Source organism: Macaca nemestrina, chromosome 5 (assembly GCF_043159975.1).
Source record: "Macaca nemestrina isolate mMacNem1 chromosome 5, mMacNem.hap1, whole genome shotgun sequence".
NCBI lineage: Eukaryota > Metazoa > Chordata > Mammalia > Primates > Cercopithecidae > Macaca > Macaca nemestrina.
The window spans coordinates 13,928,785-13,947,466 of NC_092129.1; the positions used below are offsets into that span (position 1 = coordinate 13,928,785).

Below are 18,682 nucleotides of genomic sequence, written 5' to 3' on the forward strand. Positions count from 1 at the left end.
GCTGGGATTACAGGCATGAGCCGTTATGCCTGGCCCCACTTTCCTTTAGGGAGTTTTTGTCTTTTTAATTTATTTTGAAATAGTTTGAGATTTATAGAAAAGCTGCAAACACAGTACAAGGAGTTCCCATATACCCCCACTCAGTTTCTTACATTATTGACATCTTACATTGTAGTGATACATTTGTCATACCAAGGAACCAGCATTGGTACATTACTGTTAATTAGGCTTCCCCTGGATTTCACCAGCTTTTCCATTAATGTTCTCTTTCTGCCCCAGGATCCTATCCAGGGTACCACATTACATTTAATCATCACACCTCCCCCGCCTCCTCCGCTCTGTGACAGTTCCTCAGTCTTTCCTTGTTTATTATGACATTGACAGTCTTTAGGAGTACCAGCCCTGCAATCTGTAGACCTTTGCCTGATTTGAGTTTTTCTGATATTTTCTCATGGTTACACTGAGGTTATGGGTTTAGAGGAAGAAGAATATCACAGAGGCTAACTGTCCTCACCACATCCTATTCAGGGAACATGATATCAACATGACATCACAGCTGATGTTAAGCTAGCTCACTTGGTTAAGCTAGTGGTGATTGCCAGGTTTCTCCACTGAAGTTACCATTTTTTTCTTTAAGGAGTTTTTAAAAAATAAGTTTAAATCATAGAAATAATTTAAAAAGTCTTCTCCTTGTAAAAAGTTGAAACATTACTGAAAATTTAAATTCTCTTTTAACTAATCCCTGCTGCCCATCCTGCTCCCCATTCCACCTCCTTAGAGGCAAACACTGTTACTGCTTTGAGCCTTTTCAATGCATTTACATCCATACATATGTCCCTATAAAATATATATAGGATAAGTTTGCACTTGAGGTTTTTATATAAATGATATATCATACTATATGAATATCTTTCTGCAACTTGCTTTTTTCACCCAACAATATGTCTTGGCGATCTGCTGTTCTTTTCAATGGCTGAGTTGTATTTTATTGTATCCTACAGATTACACCCCAGCTAGGCCTGTGTAGATCCTCTGGAACCTGTAATTATTAGATCAAGTTACTCATGTTCACAAAAAAAGCACGTTTATTAAAATGGCTATGTATAGACATTACACACTACTATTGACAATTGTATTTTCAAAGATACAGTTTAAATTGGTCACTGTTTTTTTAACCTCATGGAGTAGTAAAGCAGCAGAAAACACCGCATCCAGGTTACAGGGTCAGGGGGCAGTGTCAGAGCCCTCCCTTTGCCTCTCCCCACTGACCACACCAAGGAAGGAAGGAGAGAGCCATCATGCCTTTCTGTCCGTTACTGCTCCCCTGCAGTTCCAGAGGTAATGTGATGTAGTGAGAAGAAGGTGTGCTCGCACAGAAATGGTGGTGTAGACAGTAGCTCCAATGTGCAACACATTCAGCGAAACACAAAACACCCTTTTCCTGGTTCTTCTCATCAAATTCAATAAAACATTTACTTCAAAAAATTTCTGATGACAATAGTGGCATGTGTTTAACATGGACAACTTGGGAAACATAGAAAAATACAAGAAAGAAAACTAAAATCACCCCTTATTGTACCATCCAGAATAACAACAGTATTATTAATATTTGGTATATATCCTTTTAGTCTTTGTTTCCGTGGATAAACCCATGTAAGCAGCAGAGATGTTCTGGGTGTGGGGAATACTGAACAGACTTACTTTTCCTACCTACCTTCCACTCCATTTCCCCTGCCAACTTCCCAGAAGAAAATGGGATTTGCAATCAGCGGAAATCTCAGAACTGTCTAAGCACATGAACTTGGTCATGCTGACAAAGAGCCACAGGCAGTAAAAGTCAGCAGATTTTCACACCCAAGCCAGGAGAATGAATGCAGACGGGGTTGCCCTGCTGCTTACCTGCATGTACTGTCTCCAGTACACTTAGGGTCTATGCTTCTGGACTTGGTATTTCTTAAGCAGTTTCCTTTTGTGGGATGTTGTTGGTCCCTTTTCCTGGAGGATGCTGGGTGCTCTCCTTTTCCTGCTCCAGCTGATCTGTGCTCCCTTCCTTTTTTCCAGGCCACCTGCAGGTCCAGCAGTACTTTTGTGGTTTGTTCAGTCGGTCCTTCAAACATCTTCCACTGTAACTTGATGTCACTTTCTGTCCTGTCCTATGTAATTCTGGGTAATTTTAGAAGCAGCTGAAAGTATCACAATCCCATCAGAGAAAGGATGTGGCTCATAGCCTTCCTTCTGGGACCACATCAAGTAGTGCTGAATGGCAACCCGAGAACACTACAAGCCAGGAGGCAAAAGGCTCCACTGAACCCCAAATTCATAGGAATTGTCAAAATTCAGCTACCCTCAGAGTATATGCTTTCCTATAGATTTTTAAAAACATAACAGAGATGTTCTTTACTTTGGAATGACAATCTTTCCATTTTAACGAACAGGAATGCACCATGTCACCTCACAGGGTCTTTTCCAGTCCTAGGGTTGTGGGATGTTTACATAGAAATACACAGATGTGTACACTGAGCTGGAAGCCAAGTCTGCCTACAGGTGGAATGGACAATCACTTAACGCTACTCAACTGGACAACTTTCTCTCTTACCCACTTTTCCTAATATTCCTGTCAACATTTTCCTTCCCCACTCCCTGTCAAAAGCCTGGTAGTCTATCTTTAGCGTCTTGGGGACTGTATTAGTTAAAATTAGGTTTGGCTGTTGGTGATGGTAAAATGATATGACAGAGGATTAAAGGAGGTGGAAATTTTGCTCTCTGTCCCTCATATGAACATTTCAGGGTAGGATGTACAGAGCTGGTGTGATAGCTTTGCACCATGGAACCCTCAGGGCTCTCAGCCCTGTCTGTCTTGGAGTTCTAACAAATATGGCTCTACATGCGAGATCAACACCCAGCCTGAGACAGAACTCCAGCTGTCACATTCATGCTCTAAGTAGCAGGATGGAGAAGGGATGAAGAAGCTGCCTCTACTAGAAATTCTTAGAAGCTAAAACATGGCCCTTTACTCCCAGTCTGTTGTCATGTAGCTACACCTAGCTGCAAGAGAGGCTTGGAAATGTTGTCTTTATCTGGGTGGTCAGGTGGCAAGATAAATATTCAATAACTGTAGAAAAAGAGGAAAATGGCTCTTGGGGAACAACTAGCAGTTTCTGTGATAAGGGTCCGTTGGAATTCCAAGAACCAACTATTAGAATATAACCCTGAAAGGGGGTTTCCAAGCTCAGTCATTGCCACTCAGTACTTTTGTGGGGATTGGTGCCACTATGAAAGTGCACACCTTATGAGATTGGGGTGTATGCCCAGGGACAGGCAGAGATGGCAGCTAAGAAGAGGCTGCCCAGAGGGTGAAGGGCAGGACCTTAGACCAGCGTTACCTTCCTCACAGTGTTACTTGGGGCTGGGGTGCATGACCACATCCCTCTCAGCATCAAGGAAGATGACTGTGGAAATAAGTGTAAACCTTGAATACTGTGAGAGATCCTACAGGACTACTGAAGTTCATAACAGGAGAAAACTGGCATCTTGAGCACCTATTAGGTGCTGGGCACTAAGCTGGAGGTTTTATGGACATTCTGTCATTTAACTCTCACAACACCTTATCATCTTCCATTATCATGCCATTGTACAAATGTGGAAACAGGCTCTTGACTGTAAATGACTGAACCATATAGCTAATACGTAGAAAGAGGCTTTATCCATTGAACTCTCTCAGTACAGAATAAGACTAGATTAGAGAGGTTCAGAGGTGCCAAACATATACATGCTTTTATCAATTTTTTATAAAGTGAATTACATAAAAGACAGGGAGGTAGATGGCTATTATTTAAAAGCCGTGATTACTTTCATGAAACAAAGATTAGTTTAGTAAAAACAATTACCTCCCTAATTTATTGTGGATTGAATATGTCAGCTTGAAGTAGATCAAGCCGCTCTTCTACTTACTTATCTAAATATGCTTTGGATTATGAGGTTTACTTTTGCAATGACCTGACTGTGATTTTGTTAATAATAATGCAAATGTTTATGTAATTTGATTAACGCTAATTTTTTGATAGAATAAAAATATGAAGGATGATGACCTCTCCATGAAACAAAATGGAAATGATCTATCACAAATAAATCTCAGCCAACATGCTAATGGGCCTCTCGAGCAGATACAAGAGACGGGGTAAAGTAAATTATATTATTAGTGACTCAAAAAGTGGATTAAAACACTGTGCGGGAAACAGAGTGACTGATTAATATGTAGTTTACATGTTAACTCAAAAAGTCAGAATGAAATATGAAGTCAGAATGAAAGCAAGACTTTTAAAACAGGTCAGACAACTAAACTAATGCTTCACCCTATGACTGTGTTTTTAATGAGAGTAATTTCTAAGAGAAACTTGTCTTTACATGTATATATGGAGTAATTATTTCCCCTCAGTACATTTATAAAATGAAGCTATCATGAAACACCCCTAAATTAAATAAAATGACTTTAGTTTTGGGCATGTGAATTTTTGGCATCACTTCGAGGTGAAATGGATTTATGATCTCTCTCCTGCCTGCTAAAGGTACAACTATGCAATGACCCTACAACTGCTGGGCTTGGATGACGGCACTGAGCCCAGTGATAGGAATCCTGTCCTGATGAGAGGTGCCTACTTGTCTTTTCTGTATCTGCGCCATCTTCGAATCAGAGAACTGCAGGTATGTGGATGGCAGGCATCAGAAATGTCTGCTTGTCTAGAAAAGAGGATTTTCTGCTATTCCAATAGCAAATGCCATTTTATGCTTTTGCCCTTTGTTCCTTTTTTTTTTTTTTTTTTTTTTTTAACATGGAATCAGCAGCCCCTTGCCAGGGTGGTGTGTTCCTTTCTCCACAGTAGGGTTGATCTGCCATCAAGTTGTATTCTGTAGGGTGAACTAGGCGAAGGGCAGGGAGCTGACTCTGTTCTTTCTTTGTTTCAGCGCATCTGCTTAGGAATTCTGAATTATTTCAGATCTGTTGAGCGAACCCTGACAATCAACACTTCGGGCCTTACCTTGGTTTCAGGGAAACTGGTCCCCACCATGGCAGATAGTTCCTGGGTAAATATGGCAAAAGGAGGTCTGGGCACCTCGCAGGGCCTGGGCGCTCACCACTATGTCCATGAGACGCCTGCTGAGCACAAGGTGAGGTGTTGTGCTGACGTTTTTTCTTCCTTGATTATCCTGCCTCCCAAAGCCACCCTCTAGATAAGACCTGGAATCAGTTAACATGATGCAGTAACAGATGGGGGGTTCTTAGGGAAGAGGCCTTTTAATCATAATAAAACACAAGGTCTCCTTAAGAGCAATTCACAGGCAGAGAGTGCCCTAAAGCAGCCCTGGAGGCCACACTGGGAAGGAAGAAATAGAGTGTGAGAGGCCCTTCTGTTACCCTGGCCTAAGAACTTACATCCTTACAGAGACGCTCTTAGAAGACCCCCCCTCGACATTGCTATATATACCTTTTTTTGCCTCTTTTCTGTTTTCCAAGCCTCCAAAAAAAAAAAAAAAAAAAAAAAAAGACTCAAAACAGAGGTAGAAAAACATTGGACAGAGCTGAACAATAAAGAAATATTTTATCCCTCTAAACACCTGCTTGACCCTTAGTGCTTTTGGTGTTTCTAGAACAGTTTTTTCTACAAAGTCTATAAAATTTCAATCCTGCCTAACAAAAGGCCAATAAGACAAAATTCATATTAACTCCCTTTCTTTGGGAATAAAGTTGAGAATGCTTACATTTTATTGGACTATTGTAGACACTCTTGTAATATTTTAATCTCAATTTCTAGAGAGTTTATTCCTGAAGATAGAGTTTAATATGAATTTTTATCTTCTTAAAAATGCTAGATTGACAAAGGTGAAAAATGAAATCTACTTAGCTCCAAAACAAGCCATTTTCTAAGCTAGTGTGACCTCTGACTTATGCCTGTTGTGTCTGTAAGTGTGAAATATTACTGTTAAGTGTTGTTCATATGCACACAGTCTAGAGCAGCACTGGCCAGCAGAAATATAATGCAAGCCACATACATTATTTAAAATGTTCCAGTAGCTACATTTTAAAAAGTATATGTAATCCTAGCACTTTGGGAGGCCGAGACGGGCGGATCACGAGGTCAGGAGATCGAGACCATCCTGGCTAACACGGTGAAACCCCGTCTCTACTAAAAAATACAAAAAACTAGCCGGGCGAGGTGGCGGGCGCCTGTAGTCCCAGCTACTCGGGAGGCTGAGGCAGGAGAATGGCGTAAACCCGGGAGGCGGAGCTTGCAGTGAGCCGAGATCGCGCCACTGCACTCCAGCCTGGGTGACAGAGCCAGACTCCGTCTCAAAAAAAAAAAAAAAAAAGTACAAAGAAACATGAAATTTTAAATAATATAATCTGTTTAGCCCAATATCTATATTATTTCTACATATAATCAATATTAATAAATCATTGAGTGATCATACTTTTTTTGTACTAAGTCTTTAAAATCTGGTGTGTATTTTATATACAGATAGCACATTTTAACTCAGACAAGCCACATTTCAAGGGCTTAACAGCCAGTGGCTAGAGGCCACATGTACTGAACAATTCAGCTTCAGATATTGGGAATTTTTTTTTATTTTCCTGACCCAGTGGCTTCTAGAGTCCTACCTTCACTCAATCTTCAGGACACCCTTCTCTTTTGGGTCTCCTGCCCTAACAAGCACCCACCAACTCCTACTCCCTCACGACACACAGACTTCCTCTCAGGTCTTCCCTTACCCCTCTGCCCTCCTGCTTGGGTTCTAACTCATCAAGCCCAATTAGTTTGGTCCTCAGTGGAACTAGAAAGGTGAGTTAAGATACTTTTAATACCAACATGCTACAAAACAAACACATCTTTCTCTTACTAATATTGATCCAACCACAGCTGTGGTATGTTATTATGCTAATGGATATTTTTGAAAATGTTCTTACCAAAGAGCCCTCTCTCAGTCTCTTTGTTCTGGGTTTGGGTAGGAGATAGAAATAAAGGAGGAGAGGACAGACAAACACTGTCCTGCTGTACTCATTATAGGAGGAACTTCTCGGGGTAATGCATTTTATTTATATATATTTTGAGATGGAATTTCGCTCGTTGCCCAGGCTGGAGTGCAGTGGCGCAGTCTCAGCTCACTGCAACCTCCGACTCCTGTGTTCCAGCGATTCTCCTGCTTCAGCTTCCTGAGTAGCTGGGATTACAGGTGCCCACCCCCACACCCAGCTAATTTTTGTATTTTTAGTAGAGACGGGGTTTCACCATGTTGACAGGCTGCTCTTGAACACCCAACCTCGAGTGATCCACCTACCTCGGCCTCCCAAAGTGCTGGGATTACAGGTGTGAGCCGCTGCGCCTGGCCTTGATGCAATATTTCTTTCCTATGCTCTCATAAATGATAAGAAAAACAGTGCCTATTTTTGTTCTTAACAGCTCCCAGCTGCTATTACTTCCGTATGAGACACTCAAGGAAGTGGCCTTCTGTCTGTCTTTAATGGGACCATGTGGTTTAGCTACACCCCATGGGTGTGGCCTTGTCAGTATTTACACCAGGATATCCAGCTCTGGACAGTGTGATTCTTTCCCACACAGGCGATGGGAGGCACAGATGTTAACATGTTGGGTTGAACTCACCAGGCCCAGGGTTGAGGCTGCTGGGAGCAAACCACTGGGCTCACCAGACCTCAGGAAGACTCCTAAAATGGAGACCCCTTTTCTTGGGCCCGGTGAGTTTGATCCCATGCTGAAAGTCTTGGGCTAGTATTAACAAATGTTCACTCAACAACAATGCCAGAAAAAAAAGGCACCTACCGTCTGTCTTGGACACTTTCCCATTCTGTGAGCCTACTTAAAGGCATGTGGCAGAGCAGAAAGAGCCCCAGAATGAGAGCCAGCAGCTTTTACCTGGCTGTGGACCTTGATTATGTCTTCTCAGGCATGGAGGCCTGATACTCTGTGGCACCTTCAGGATCTGCCAGGACTTGACATGATGGTAGCAGAGGCTGTTGTGAGGAAGTGGTGGGAGATGAGGCGGCAGAAAAGTGGGCCCGATCATGAAGGGTTAGGCTCTGGTTAGGATGGGGGACTAATTCCAAGGTTGGTGGGGGAACAGAGAATTTTTTTTTTTTTCTTGAGACAGAGTCTCACTCTGCCACACAGGCTGGAGTGCAGTGGTATGATCTCAGCTCACTGCAACCTCCACTTCCTGGGTTCAAGCAATTCTCATGCCTCAGCCTGCCAAGTAGCTGAGACTACACCACCATGCCTGGCTTATTTTTGTACTTTCAGTAGAGATGGAGTTTTACCATCTTGGCCAAGCTGGTCTAGAATTCCTGACCTGAAGTGATCCGCCCACCTCGGCCTCCCAAAGTGCTGCGATTGCAGGCATGAGCCACCATGCCCAGCCCAGAGAATTCTTTTAAACAGGAGAATGGCTCTTTTCATTGGCTTGTAAATTTCCAGAGGATCTTTGCGCATATGTAATCACATTTATTCCCTTGCTTGTAGTCCTTCGTGAGTTTCCTGTTTGTCACAAGGCAAAGTCCAGGCTCCTTGGTAAAGCTGACAATGTTGGGCACAATCTGGCTGCTGCTAACCTCTCAGACCTCATTTCTCTTCACTGTCTCTATGTGTCTGCCCTTAGGGAGCTGGGCCTAGACCTCCCCTGAATGGGCAGAGCTATCCTTACCTCTGGGCTCCTCTGTCCCTCACCTCCTCTTTCCTTGGTAAATGTGTACTCTTATCCAGAGTCTGCTCAAGTATCACCTCTCTGGGCCTTCCTTGACATCTCAATGCAGAGCTAAGTGCTTCTCACCATGACTTTGTCTACTTCCATTATAGCACTGAGCACATTGCTGTGCTTGACTGTTGGCCTGTTTGTTCCCACAGGCTGTGAGCCTATCACTCATCCATTCATTCCACAAATATTCTGACCAATAAATATACTAGGCACTGTTCCAGGCACTGGGGATTTAGCAGTGAACAACATGGGCACAAATCCTGCCATCATGGGACTTATTTCATGAAGAAATACAGACATTAAATAAATAAGTAACATATATAGAACGTTCAATGATTTAGCACCAAAGCTTCCACAGACTTCCAGAACAAATCTGGATGTATTTTAAAGGTGCAGCTAGCATGATTTCCAGATAGAGAAGTCAAATTTGACTCCAAAGCTTTGGCCTTTCCATTTGGAAGTTTAGAGTTGCCATCAACTGAGATTTGGTTGAAGCAGATTTGTTGGGAAGATCCGGATCTCAGTACAGTACATGGAAAGTTTGAGATGCTTAACAAGATGTTTAGGTGGCAAAAGGTAGTAGAGAGCTGGATATATATCTTTCACATTGCAGGTATCAAATGTTTATTTGATAAAAGAAAAGTTCTGCCTGTAACAGAATGGTAGCATGCTTACAGAAAGACCATGTACATGAAAGTGCTTTGCAAAGTTATCATGTTGAAACGCAGAACAATTAGCTGTGAATACTCTACAGACTAGAAAGAAAGGTAGAGTAGAAAATATATTTGATTTTCTTTTTAAAAGTTTATAGCCAATAGATTGAGTCATTCACCCAACAAATTTTGATGGGATTCTTAGGCTGAACTATTATTATCCAAAATTAATGCAAGATGATTTAGAAAAAGGTAAACTAGTCAGAGAAGTATTGTCTATATTGCCAAAAGTTCTAAAATCCACATTAACAAGTGATGGCAGAAGCCACGAGGGTGAAAGGAATGAATGATGGACCACCAATTTTTCTATAGTTACTATATTCAGCAAGTAGTTATCTTGGCATCAGTTAATTTTCAAACTAAAAACATATGAATCATTGCAAAGGTCATATTTCTTACGCAGACAGATAATTATTGCCCTCTTCCTTCTGCCACTCCTTCAAACATAATATTGAAGCATCAACTCTCTAGACCACAAAACCATTAGAGGGAGGGTCTTCCACATGACTGGGGAAAAAATGAAAATAAACAGGAAATAAAGAAACATTATAGTAACTGAGCCATAACCCTGCATGAGGCAATTTAGTCATCTGGTCTTTAAAGTGTATCTCCTGTGGCACAAGTATGTATTTCAGAGACACAGGACTAAGGGAGGAAGAGAGCGAATTATGGCAGAAAGAGAAAGAATATGTATGCCTACATAAAGGGTTTGGACAATGGGATGTGGATGAGAAGAGTGGAAAAATGACCGCTAATATAGATGATGGCATTAGAGTTGGCATCTTGACAATATTATTGCTTTTCATCAGCTTCAGAACTTAATCCAATTGCCATTGCCTGAAAGTCTTATAAAATTCTTCTGTACAAGAACTTTGGGAAAGGTCTTTTCCAACAAAGTGAATGAAGTATAACACGTTAAGTTGTTTCTTTTTTCCTCAAAAGCAAGCTCATTTTACATAACAAGAGACAGAAGCTAAATGCTAATAGAAGCCAACATGGTAATTTATATATCCTAGCTGTTTTTTTAATGGAACATGTCATTTTCTCAGCACGTTTTCTATTTTCCACTGGTACCAATCATTTTGTAAGAAATCATAATTTCAGGTTGGATGCAGTGGCTTACGCCTGTAATCTCAGCACTCTGGGAGACTGAGGCAGGTGGATCACTTGAGGTCAGGAGTTCATGACCAGCCTAACCAACATGGTGAAACCCTGTCTCTACCAAAACTACAAAAAATTAGCCAGGCATGGTGGTACATGCCTGTAATACTAGTTATTCAGAAGGCTAAGGCAGAATAGCTTGAATCCAGGAGGCGGAGTTTGCAGTGAGCCAAAGTTGCACCTCTGCACTCCAGCCTGGGTAACAGAGTGAGACTCCATTTAAAAAAAAAAAAAAAGAAAGAAGAAGATAATTTCATTTTTGGAATTCTAGTCAAAGGAAGCTATTAATTATTAAAAAGTTGTGCCAGGCGCGGTGGCTCACGCCTGTAATCCCAGCACTTTGGAAGGCCGAGGCGGGCAGATCATGAGGTCAGGAGATCGAGACCATCCTGGCCAACATGGTGAAACCCCGCCTCTACTAAAAATACAAAAATTAGCTGGGCATGTTGGTGGCGTGTGCCTATAATCCCAGCTACTCGGGAGGCTGAGGCAGGAGAATTGCTTGAACCCAGGAGGCAGAGGTTGTTGTGAGTCGAGATTGTGCCACAGCCCTCCAGCCTGGTGACAGAGCGAGACTCCGCCTCAAAAACAAACAAACAACAACAACAAAACCAAAGTTATATGTTTAAAGCATAGAAAAATCAAAGCAAAACAAAAAATGCTGCTAGAGGAATGATGAACTATTAAGTATTCTTTTGATGAAATATTATGAACTATAACTACTATTTAGAAATGTTCACATTTACTTATTAGAAGGTTTCTATGTTTCTGCTTGAATGGTTAAGAAACAGCACATAAAAACTAATTATACAGTCACAGAAGTGAAGGGGGACCCAAAGAGCAGCCCCATCCACCTTTCTAATATTGGCAATTAACCATGTAAGCAGACGATAATCTGTCCTGTTTGTTAAGATTCCAGGAGTGTTCCTGTAGTTGTACCATAGGCAATGCCACATACACAAAACAATTGATAGGTCTTTGGAGAGCCAGGATATGATTGTTTAAAATTTATAGCTAAATGGATTCTATACAACTGATTACTTAGCAAAGTTTTTATAAGAGTTAACAGATGTAAGATGAAAGATTAGGAGCCAGTGATTTCAAAGCTTAAATGACTCATGAGTAACAACTAAGAAAATCAGATTGTTTTTCTTAAAATACAAAAATATACGATATATATATATTTTAAAACAGAAAATAGGCTGGGCACTGTGGCTTACACCTGTAATCCCAGCACTTTGGGAGGCTGAGGCGGGCAGATCACCTGAGGTCAGGAGTTCGAGACCAGCCTGGCCAACATGGTGAAACCCCATCTCTACAAAAAAAGACAAAAATTAGCTGGGCATGGTGGCATGTGCCTGTGATCCCAGCTACTCTAAAGGCTGAGGCAGGAGAATCGCTTGAACCAGGGAGTTAGAGGTTGCAGTAGCCAAGATCGCGCCACTGCACTCCAGCCTGGTGACACAGCAAGACTCATCTAACAACAACAACAACAAAGACCCCAGAAAATAACAAATGTTGGTGAGGATGTGGAAAAACTGGAACCCTTGTGCACTGTTGGTAGAAATGTTAAGTGGTGTAACTACTATGAAAAACAGTATGCAGATTCCTCAAACATTTAAAATAGAATTACTGTATTATCCAGAAATTTTACTTCTGGCTATATACTCAAAATAATTGGAAGCAGGGGTTCAAAAAGATATTTGTACACCTATATTTATAGCAGCATTATCCATAATAGCCAAAATGTGGAAGCAACTCAAGTGTCTATCAACAGATGAAATAAGATGTGGTAGTTCCATAGTTATTATGGAATATAATTCAGCCTGAAACCGGAAGGAAATTCTGACACATGCTGTAATATGTATGAATCTTGATGGGATTATGCTAAGTAAAATAGGCCAGTCACAAAAGGACATTACATGAGATACCTAGAGTAGTCAAATTCATAGAGACAGAAAGTAGAACGGTGGTTGCCAGGGACTCAGAGGATGCGAAAATGGGGAATTCTTGTCTGGTGGGTACAGATTTTTAGTTTTGCAAGATGAAAATAATTCTGGAGATGGGTGGTGATGGTTGCACAACAATGTGAATGTACTTAATGTCACTAAATTGTACATGAAAAACTAAGATGGTAAATTTTATGTTATGTGTATTTTACAATAATAAGAATAGATAGATAGATCTATAGATAGTAGAGAGAGAGAGAAAGAGAGAGAGAGAGAGAGAGAGAGAGAGAGAGAGAGATGATAGATATCTAGGCCAGTGTTTTTTAACCTCTTTTCCATTATGGCTTCCCCAACAAATATCCTTTTTCAACTTTTTTCCCTACTCTCCTCCTACGAAGAAATGCTAACACCAGAGATATGCCATAGATTTGCTTATGTGCAATGTGTGTATCTGTGCTTTATATATAAAAATAATAGGATGTTTTTTTGTCCTCCAAGAGCCACTTTCCACCTGAGCATTATCCCCCCATATAGAATGTATGTATTAGGCTGTGGTGACATGAGATCAGAATCTATGAAGGCAAAACACAGGATTTTTGACGGGCATATGTTAAAAGCACAAGTAGAGATTACAAATCATAGAGTCAAAGAAACCTATATGCACAAATATAAAAGCCATTCATACATTCTTTTATTTAACAGATAGGCACCTACTATGTATTAGGCCCTGTGATAGGTGGTGAATAAAAATAGACATGTTCCTTACCCTTACAGTACTTTGCAATCCAGTGGGTGAGACAAATATTGGTCAAAAATCACACAAATAATGTAAAACAGGGACATCAATTTCCTCAAAAGAGAGACTGAGAGCTCCTTGGTACTATAGGGAGGCTGGGCAGGAGGGTTTCTAAGGAAGTGATGATTGAGCTGAGGTTGGAAAATGAAAAGTCTTTAATTAGGTAAAAAGGAGAGGGAGACCTTTCCACAGAGTGGGGACAGCCTGTGCAAAGGACCTGTGGCCAGAAGGAACATGGCACCCATAAGAAACCAAAAGACAGGAGTAGTTGGGGCACAGACACGAGGTGGAAGGTGATGCACAATGGAACTTAGCTCTGAGTTTCTCAGTCTTGGCACTATTGATATTTGGGGCCTGATAATTCTTTGTTGTGAGAGGCTCTCCTGTCCATTATAGGATATTTAGCAGCATCCCTGGCCTCTACCCAGATGCCAGCAGTACCTCCCACTAAGTCATGACAACCAGAAGTATCTCCAGACATGGCCAAATGTCCTCTGGGGGGCAAAATCACTCTCAGCTGAAAAACACTGGACTAGAGAGATACGCATGGGCCAGATTGTATGGCCCTGTTAAGGAGTTTTCCTCTATTCTGTGGCCCATGGGAAGCCTCTTAGGGATATAAAAGGGGGAAGGGGGAATGACACAATCAGAATTGCATTTGTAAAAGTTCCCCAGCCAGCAGTGAGTAAAATGGAGAGGAGGGAAAGCCCAGGCCAGAGGAGTCATGCATAGACCATTTAAGAGGCTAGGCCAGTTTAGAAGCTCCTAGACTAGTCCTCATGACATATAATAGCTTGGACTAGAGTAGTAGGTAGTGGAGATGGGAAGAAGTGAAACGGGAAAGTTCCCTGATTTCCCCTCGTAGAATGTGCAGCAGGGATGTGGCTCACCTGTTCAATGGCCCTGCAGCTTAAACACCAAGGAGTAGCATGCAGACGGGCAGGTGCAGAGGCCAGGGCAAGTGCTTTGTGCTCTCAGCCCCACTTAGTGTCTAGCAGTGGGTGCCTGCAACCCCAGTGTTACAAAGCCCTTTCAGCTTTGCTGTCTGCAGATGGCTTGAGTGCTAATCAGCTCAATGAACCCTCTGCCTTTTCACAAGGGCAGAGGGCCAGTGTGACAGCCCTCTGTATCCCGAGCTCTTGCCCAGTGTCCCAGAAGAATCGGATCACACGCGGCCTCCAAGGATGGGTGCAAGGTTTTACTGAGTGGTGGAGGTGGCTCTCAGTGACGTGGATGGGGAGCCAGAAGGTGGAGGGGTGGGGGAGACAATCTTCCCCTGGAGTTCAGCTGTTTTCAGCAGAACTCCTCTGGACATTCAGAGGCCTCTTCCCTCCTTCTCCGTCATGCTGCCCGGCTGCTCTCTGCTGCTCTGCATCGCTCTCTGCCTCTCTTTACTGCTCTGTTCTCTACTTCTCTCAACATTCAGCTTCTTGTGTGTGTGCCCACTAAGGTCTCAGGTTTATATGGGCAAAGGATGGCAGGCCAGAGTGGTCTTGGAAAATGCAACATTCAGGCACAAAAACAGGAGTACCTGTTCTCACTTAGGTCTGAGGGCATAGGCCCAAGGGTGGAGCCCTCACCCTTCTCTACTCAGCACTTCCCTGCCCCACGTCCTATATCAGAAGTGGATGAATTTGAGAGACAGGAAGTAAAACTAACAGAACTTGGTGATAGATTGGACAAGTAGGGTGAAGCAGAAAGAGATGTCATGAATGATTCATGCTAGAGGAAGTGGATGGGTGGTAGTGCTATTTAGTAAAATCAGCTGCAGATAGCCTGGGTTTGTGGGGGGAAGATTTAATGATTTGATCACTGTTAAAATTAAGTGGGCTTTGAGATGCTCAGGAGCAGTTGCCAAATAGGTAATTGGATGTGCAGGTCTGGAGCTCTAGGGGGTCGGGATTGGAGGCATAAACTGGGGGAGCAAATGGTCTAAAGGTGGTAATCTCAGCTATGAAAGGGTCTGCCACCTCGTAGGGAAGGAACAGAGGAGGAAAAGAGGAAGTCCCAGGAGGTGGCTTGAGAGTGGCCGTCATTTAATGACTTGGTAGAGAAAAATAAATACACTTCACAGTGTCAGACAGAGTGACCAGAAACTAGGCAAAATCAGGGAAAACGTGGAGTCCCAGATGCCCAGAGAAGAGAGTGAGTCAAGAGTCAGGAAGCACTAAATTGTATCAGATGCTCCTGAGAGATTACATAAGATGATGAAAGAAAGTTTGTTGCATGTAGAGCAATGGTCATTGTTGGTCTTAGCGAGGGTGGTTTGGGTGGCTTAGTGGAGCCAAGGGCCAGATGGCAATGTGTTGAAGAGTGGGAGGTGAAGAAATGGAAATGGAGAGTGTAGATAACATCTTGGGAGACTGGACAGTGAGGGGGAGGAGAGCCACACAGTGGAACCTGGGAAGGGTGTGAGGAAGTTTCACAATGAGAAGGACGTGTGCACATTTCAGTGTCGAGAGTCCAGAGGAGAGGAGTGGGATATCCACGAAGGAGCAGGGATGCTGCTGAGGTGGGAGGCAGTGGTCCTGGAGAAGGGGGCACCACTGTCCTCCACTGTGCAGAGGAAGCAGGAGGGGAGAGGTGTGAGCCCTGGTGGGGGCGGCGGGGAGGGGTGCCCGGAGAAGCTCCTGTTGGGAGTAAGAGGAGACTACGCCTGTGAGGGAGGGAGTTCCGAGGCTTGAGGAGAGTGGAAAAGTTTGAAATTGTGAAAATTATTATTAAAATAATGATTCTCAGGGAGCAGCAGATACTCAGTTTTCTAAGAAAAATAACATTATGATGGAAACACTTCTTACTTGTGTTAGATTCCTAGGATTGTCAAAACAAAGTACCACAAACTGCATGGCTCACAATGACAGAAATTTATTCTCTCACAGTCTGGAGCCACAAATCTAAAATCCAGGTGTCAGCAGGACCGTGCTTTCTCTGAAGGTTCTAGAGGCAATACTGCCTTGCCTCTTTCAGCTCCTGGTAGTTGCTGGCAACCCTTGGCAATCCTCAGCATTCCTTGACTCACCCTAGTCTCTACCTCCATCTTCACATGACCTTCTCCCCCACGTGTCTGTCTCCAAATTTCATAAGGATCCCAGTCATTGAATTAGGGCCCACCCTAATCCAGTATGACCTCATCTTAACTTGATTACATCTGCAAAGACCCTATTTTCAAGTAAGTTCTCATTCACAGGTTTCAGGTAGACATGAATTTTGGAGGACACTATTCGACTTAGTTCATTACTAAGCCACGAAACTGTGCTAATACATTTTAGAAGTACTTATAGAATTAAAACAAAAATATTTTTAACCTAACGTTTAAGGATTCCAAGTGCCTTACGCTCATAGAGTCACATACTCCTGACAGCTAACGTAGTCTGTAGTGTCTCCACAGTCTCCATGTTACGGATGAGGAAACGGAGGCTGGGAATAGCTGAATGACCTGCCCAGGATGAGATCCTGGCAGAGCCGGAACCTGAACCCGGGCATTCTGACTCCAGAGACCACTCTGGGCTCTATTCCCTACCTTTCCCCAGTTGCTACTGAATTTATCAGAAAAACAAACTAATCAGCTAGTTATCCACCTCAGGAACTACCTCTTCCTGCCAACGTTCTTTGTTAATATATGTTTTCTACATACAGCTTTTTATACATTCAGAATATTTACAGCTTCATACTGGCAGCCCACTGTGTGGGAGCAGAAACCTGCTGCTTGTCCATGTGGGATGGCAAAATATAGCTCTCCCTTTTCCAGTAACATCTGGGCTTGGCTTTCTTTCTCCAGGTCCACAGCATCCAATTCATGGAGTTCTCGGAAGTGGAGAACCAGGATGACTACTACAGCACGGAAGCTGGCTGTATCCACACCCAGGACCAGCAAGGGGTGCATGTCATGTATGAGGAAGCCTTGAGTGATCTCAAGGAACTAGAGGCAGAGTTGCTGCTTGTGGCTAGCCATTACATTGAGAAAGAAAGGGGTGAGAAGTCAGATTAAAAAAAAAAAATCAACTGCCCAAATAAACAAAAGACACTAAGGGCTTCTTTTTATGCTCTCCACCCCAAAATATAAATACATATCCAATAGTATCTGAACCTGCAAGAAGCACGCACTACCCCCACCCCTAAAATACATTCACTTTAGAAGAGAAACAGTTGTTTCCAGCTCAAGCCCCGCTTCTGATACAGATGGTGACTACTGTTTCAGGGCTGGGTTGTAATTCTTGCTGTGGTTCAGACTCTGCTTGTTGAGCAGGGGCATTTCTTTCCTTTTCTTTCTTTCTTTTTTTTTTGTTGTTGTTGTTGCAGCAGGAAGTTTCCTTTATAATGGCGAATTTGGTGATACACAGTTCTAGCATAGAGCCTCAGTCACTGGGCCCCAGGAGGCAGTAAGCAGCAGGGCTGAGAGGGACGACCCACTCCAGGGCTCATGTCACATTGATACGCGCACCAGGAATGGCCACCCATGTACTCCTAAAGTTCAACCCACCCACCAGTTCAGTCAAGAATTATGCTTTTAATTCTTCATGTTTGGCCACTGAAGATCAAATCTACCATGATGACAGGATTTCAGTACAACAGGCTCTTTCCAGTCACAACAGACAGAGATGTCCAGGCTCTTGATACGAAACAAAAGTTCCTTTGACTTCTCTTGCAAGGACCGAAGAGATAAATGTTTTCTTTATGATCTGTTGAAATGTTTACATAGACTTAAAAAAACAACTAACAGTTATTCTGTGCTCTGGTTCCCCGGAAGGTTTCTCATGATCTCCCCTTCGATAGCTAGAGGGCTTGCGTGTCAGGGGACAAAGAATTAAGACACTTAAAGCAATAAAAATCCTAGTGTAACAACCAGAGGCAGATCGTGAGCTTGAGGGGGCAGGAGGGGTGGGAGGCAGGTGCTCTGATTGAGTAGCAGGGTGCAGCCTTCTGGGAAAGCCCAGGGGAGACAGAAGCATCAAGGAGCAGGAAGCCCTGCAAGGGAAGACCCAGTTTCTTCCTCGCTCTCCTGAGGTACAAGGGACAGCACGGCCCCTGCATTTTCACTTCTCAGGGCCGAAGACCTGACCTCTGACCCTCTACCCACTCTGATGACCTGCACGCTACATTGGGTGGTCTCTGACTAAAACAGGCTTAAGCCAAGATTTGGGATTTTACTCCCAGGAGCATTTCTGGGTCACCCACTGGGTGGAGGGGATGTGGTGCAGGACCCTGAAGAAAGGAAAATAAGCAAGTGAAACAAATGACTTTTCTAAGTGGTAGACCTTGAGGAAACTGCATTTAGCAGCAGAGACAGCCCTGGGTTCCTAACA

At 42.9% G+C, this 18,682-nt stretch overlaps 1 protein-coding gene across 1 annotated transcript in view; it reads left to right on the forward strand.

Moving 5' to 3' along the window:
- Positions 1–18,682, forward strand: part of CCDC162P (coiled-coil domain containing 162) — a 165,154-nt gene that overhangs the window by 36,969 nt on the left and 109,503 nt on the right. The window contains 4 exon segments of the mRNA XM_011758899.3: positions 4,065–4,177; positions 4,566–4,701; positions 4,963–5,166; positions 17,158–17,350. Coding sequence (XP_011757201.3) covers positions 4,065–4,177; positions 4,566–4,701; positions 4,963–5,166; positions 17,158–17,350 — 646 coding nt within the window.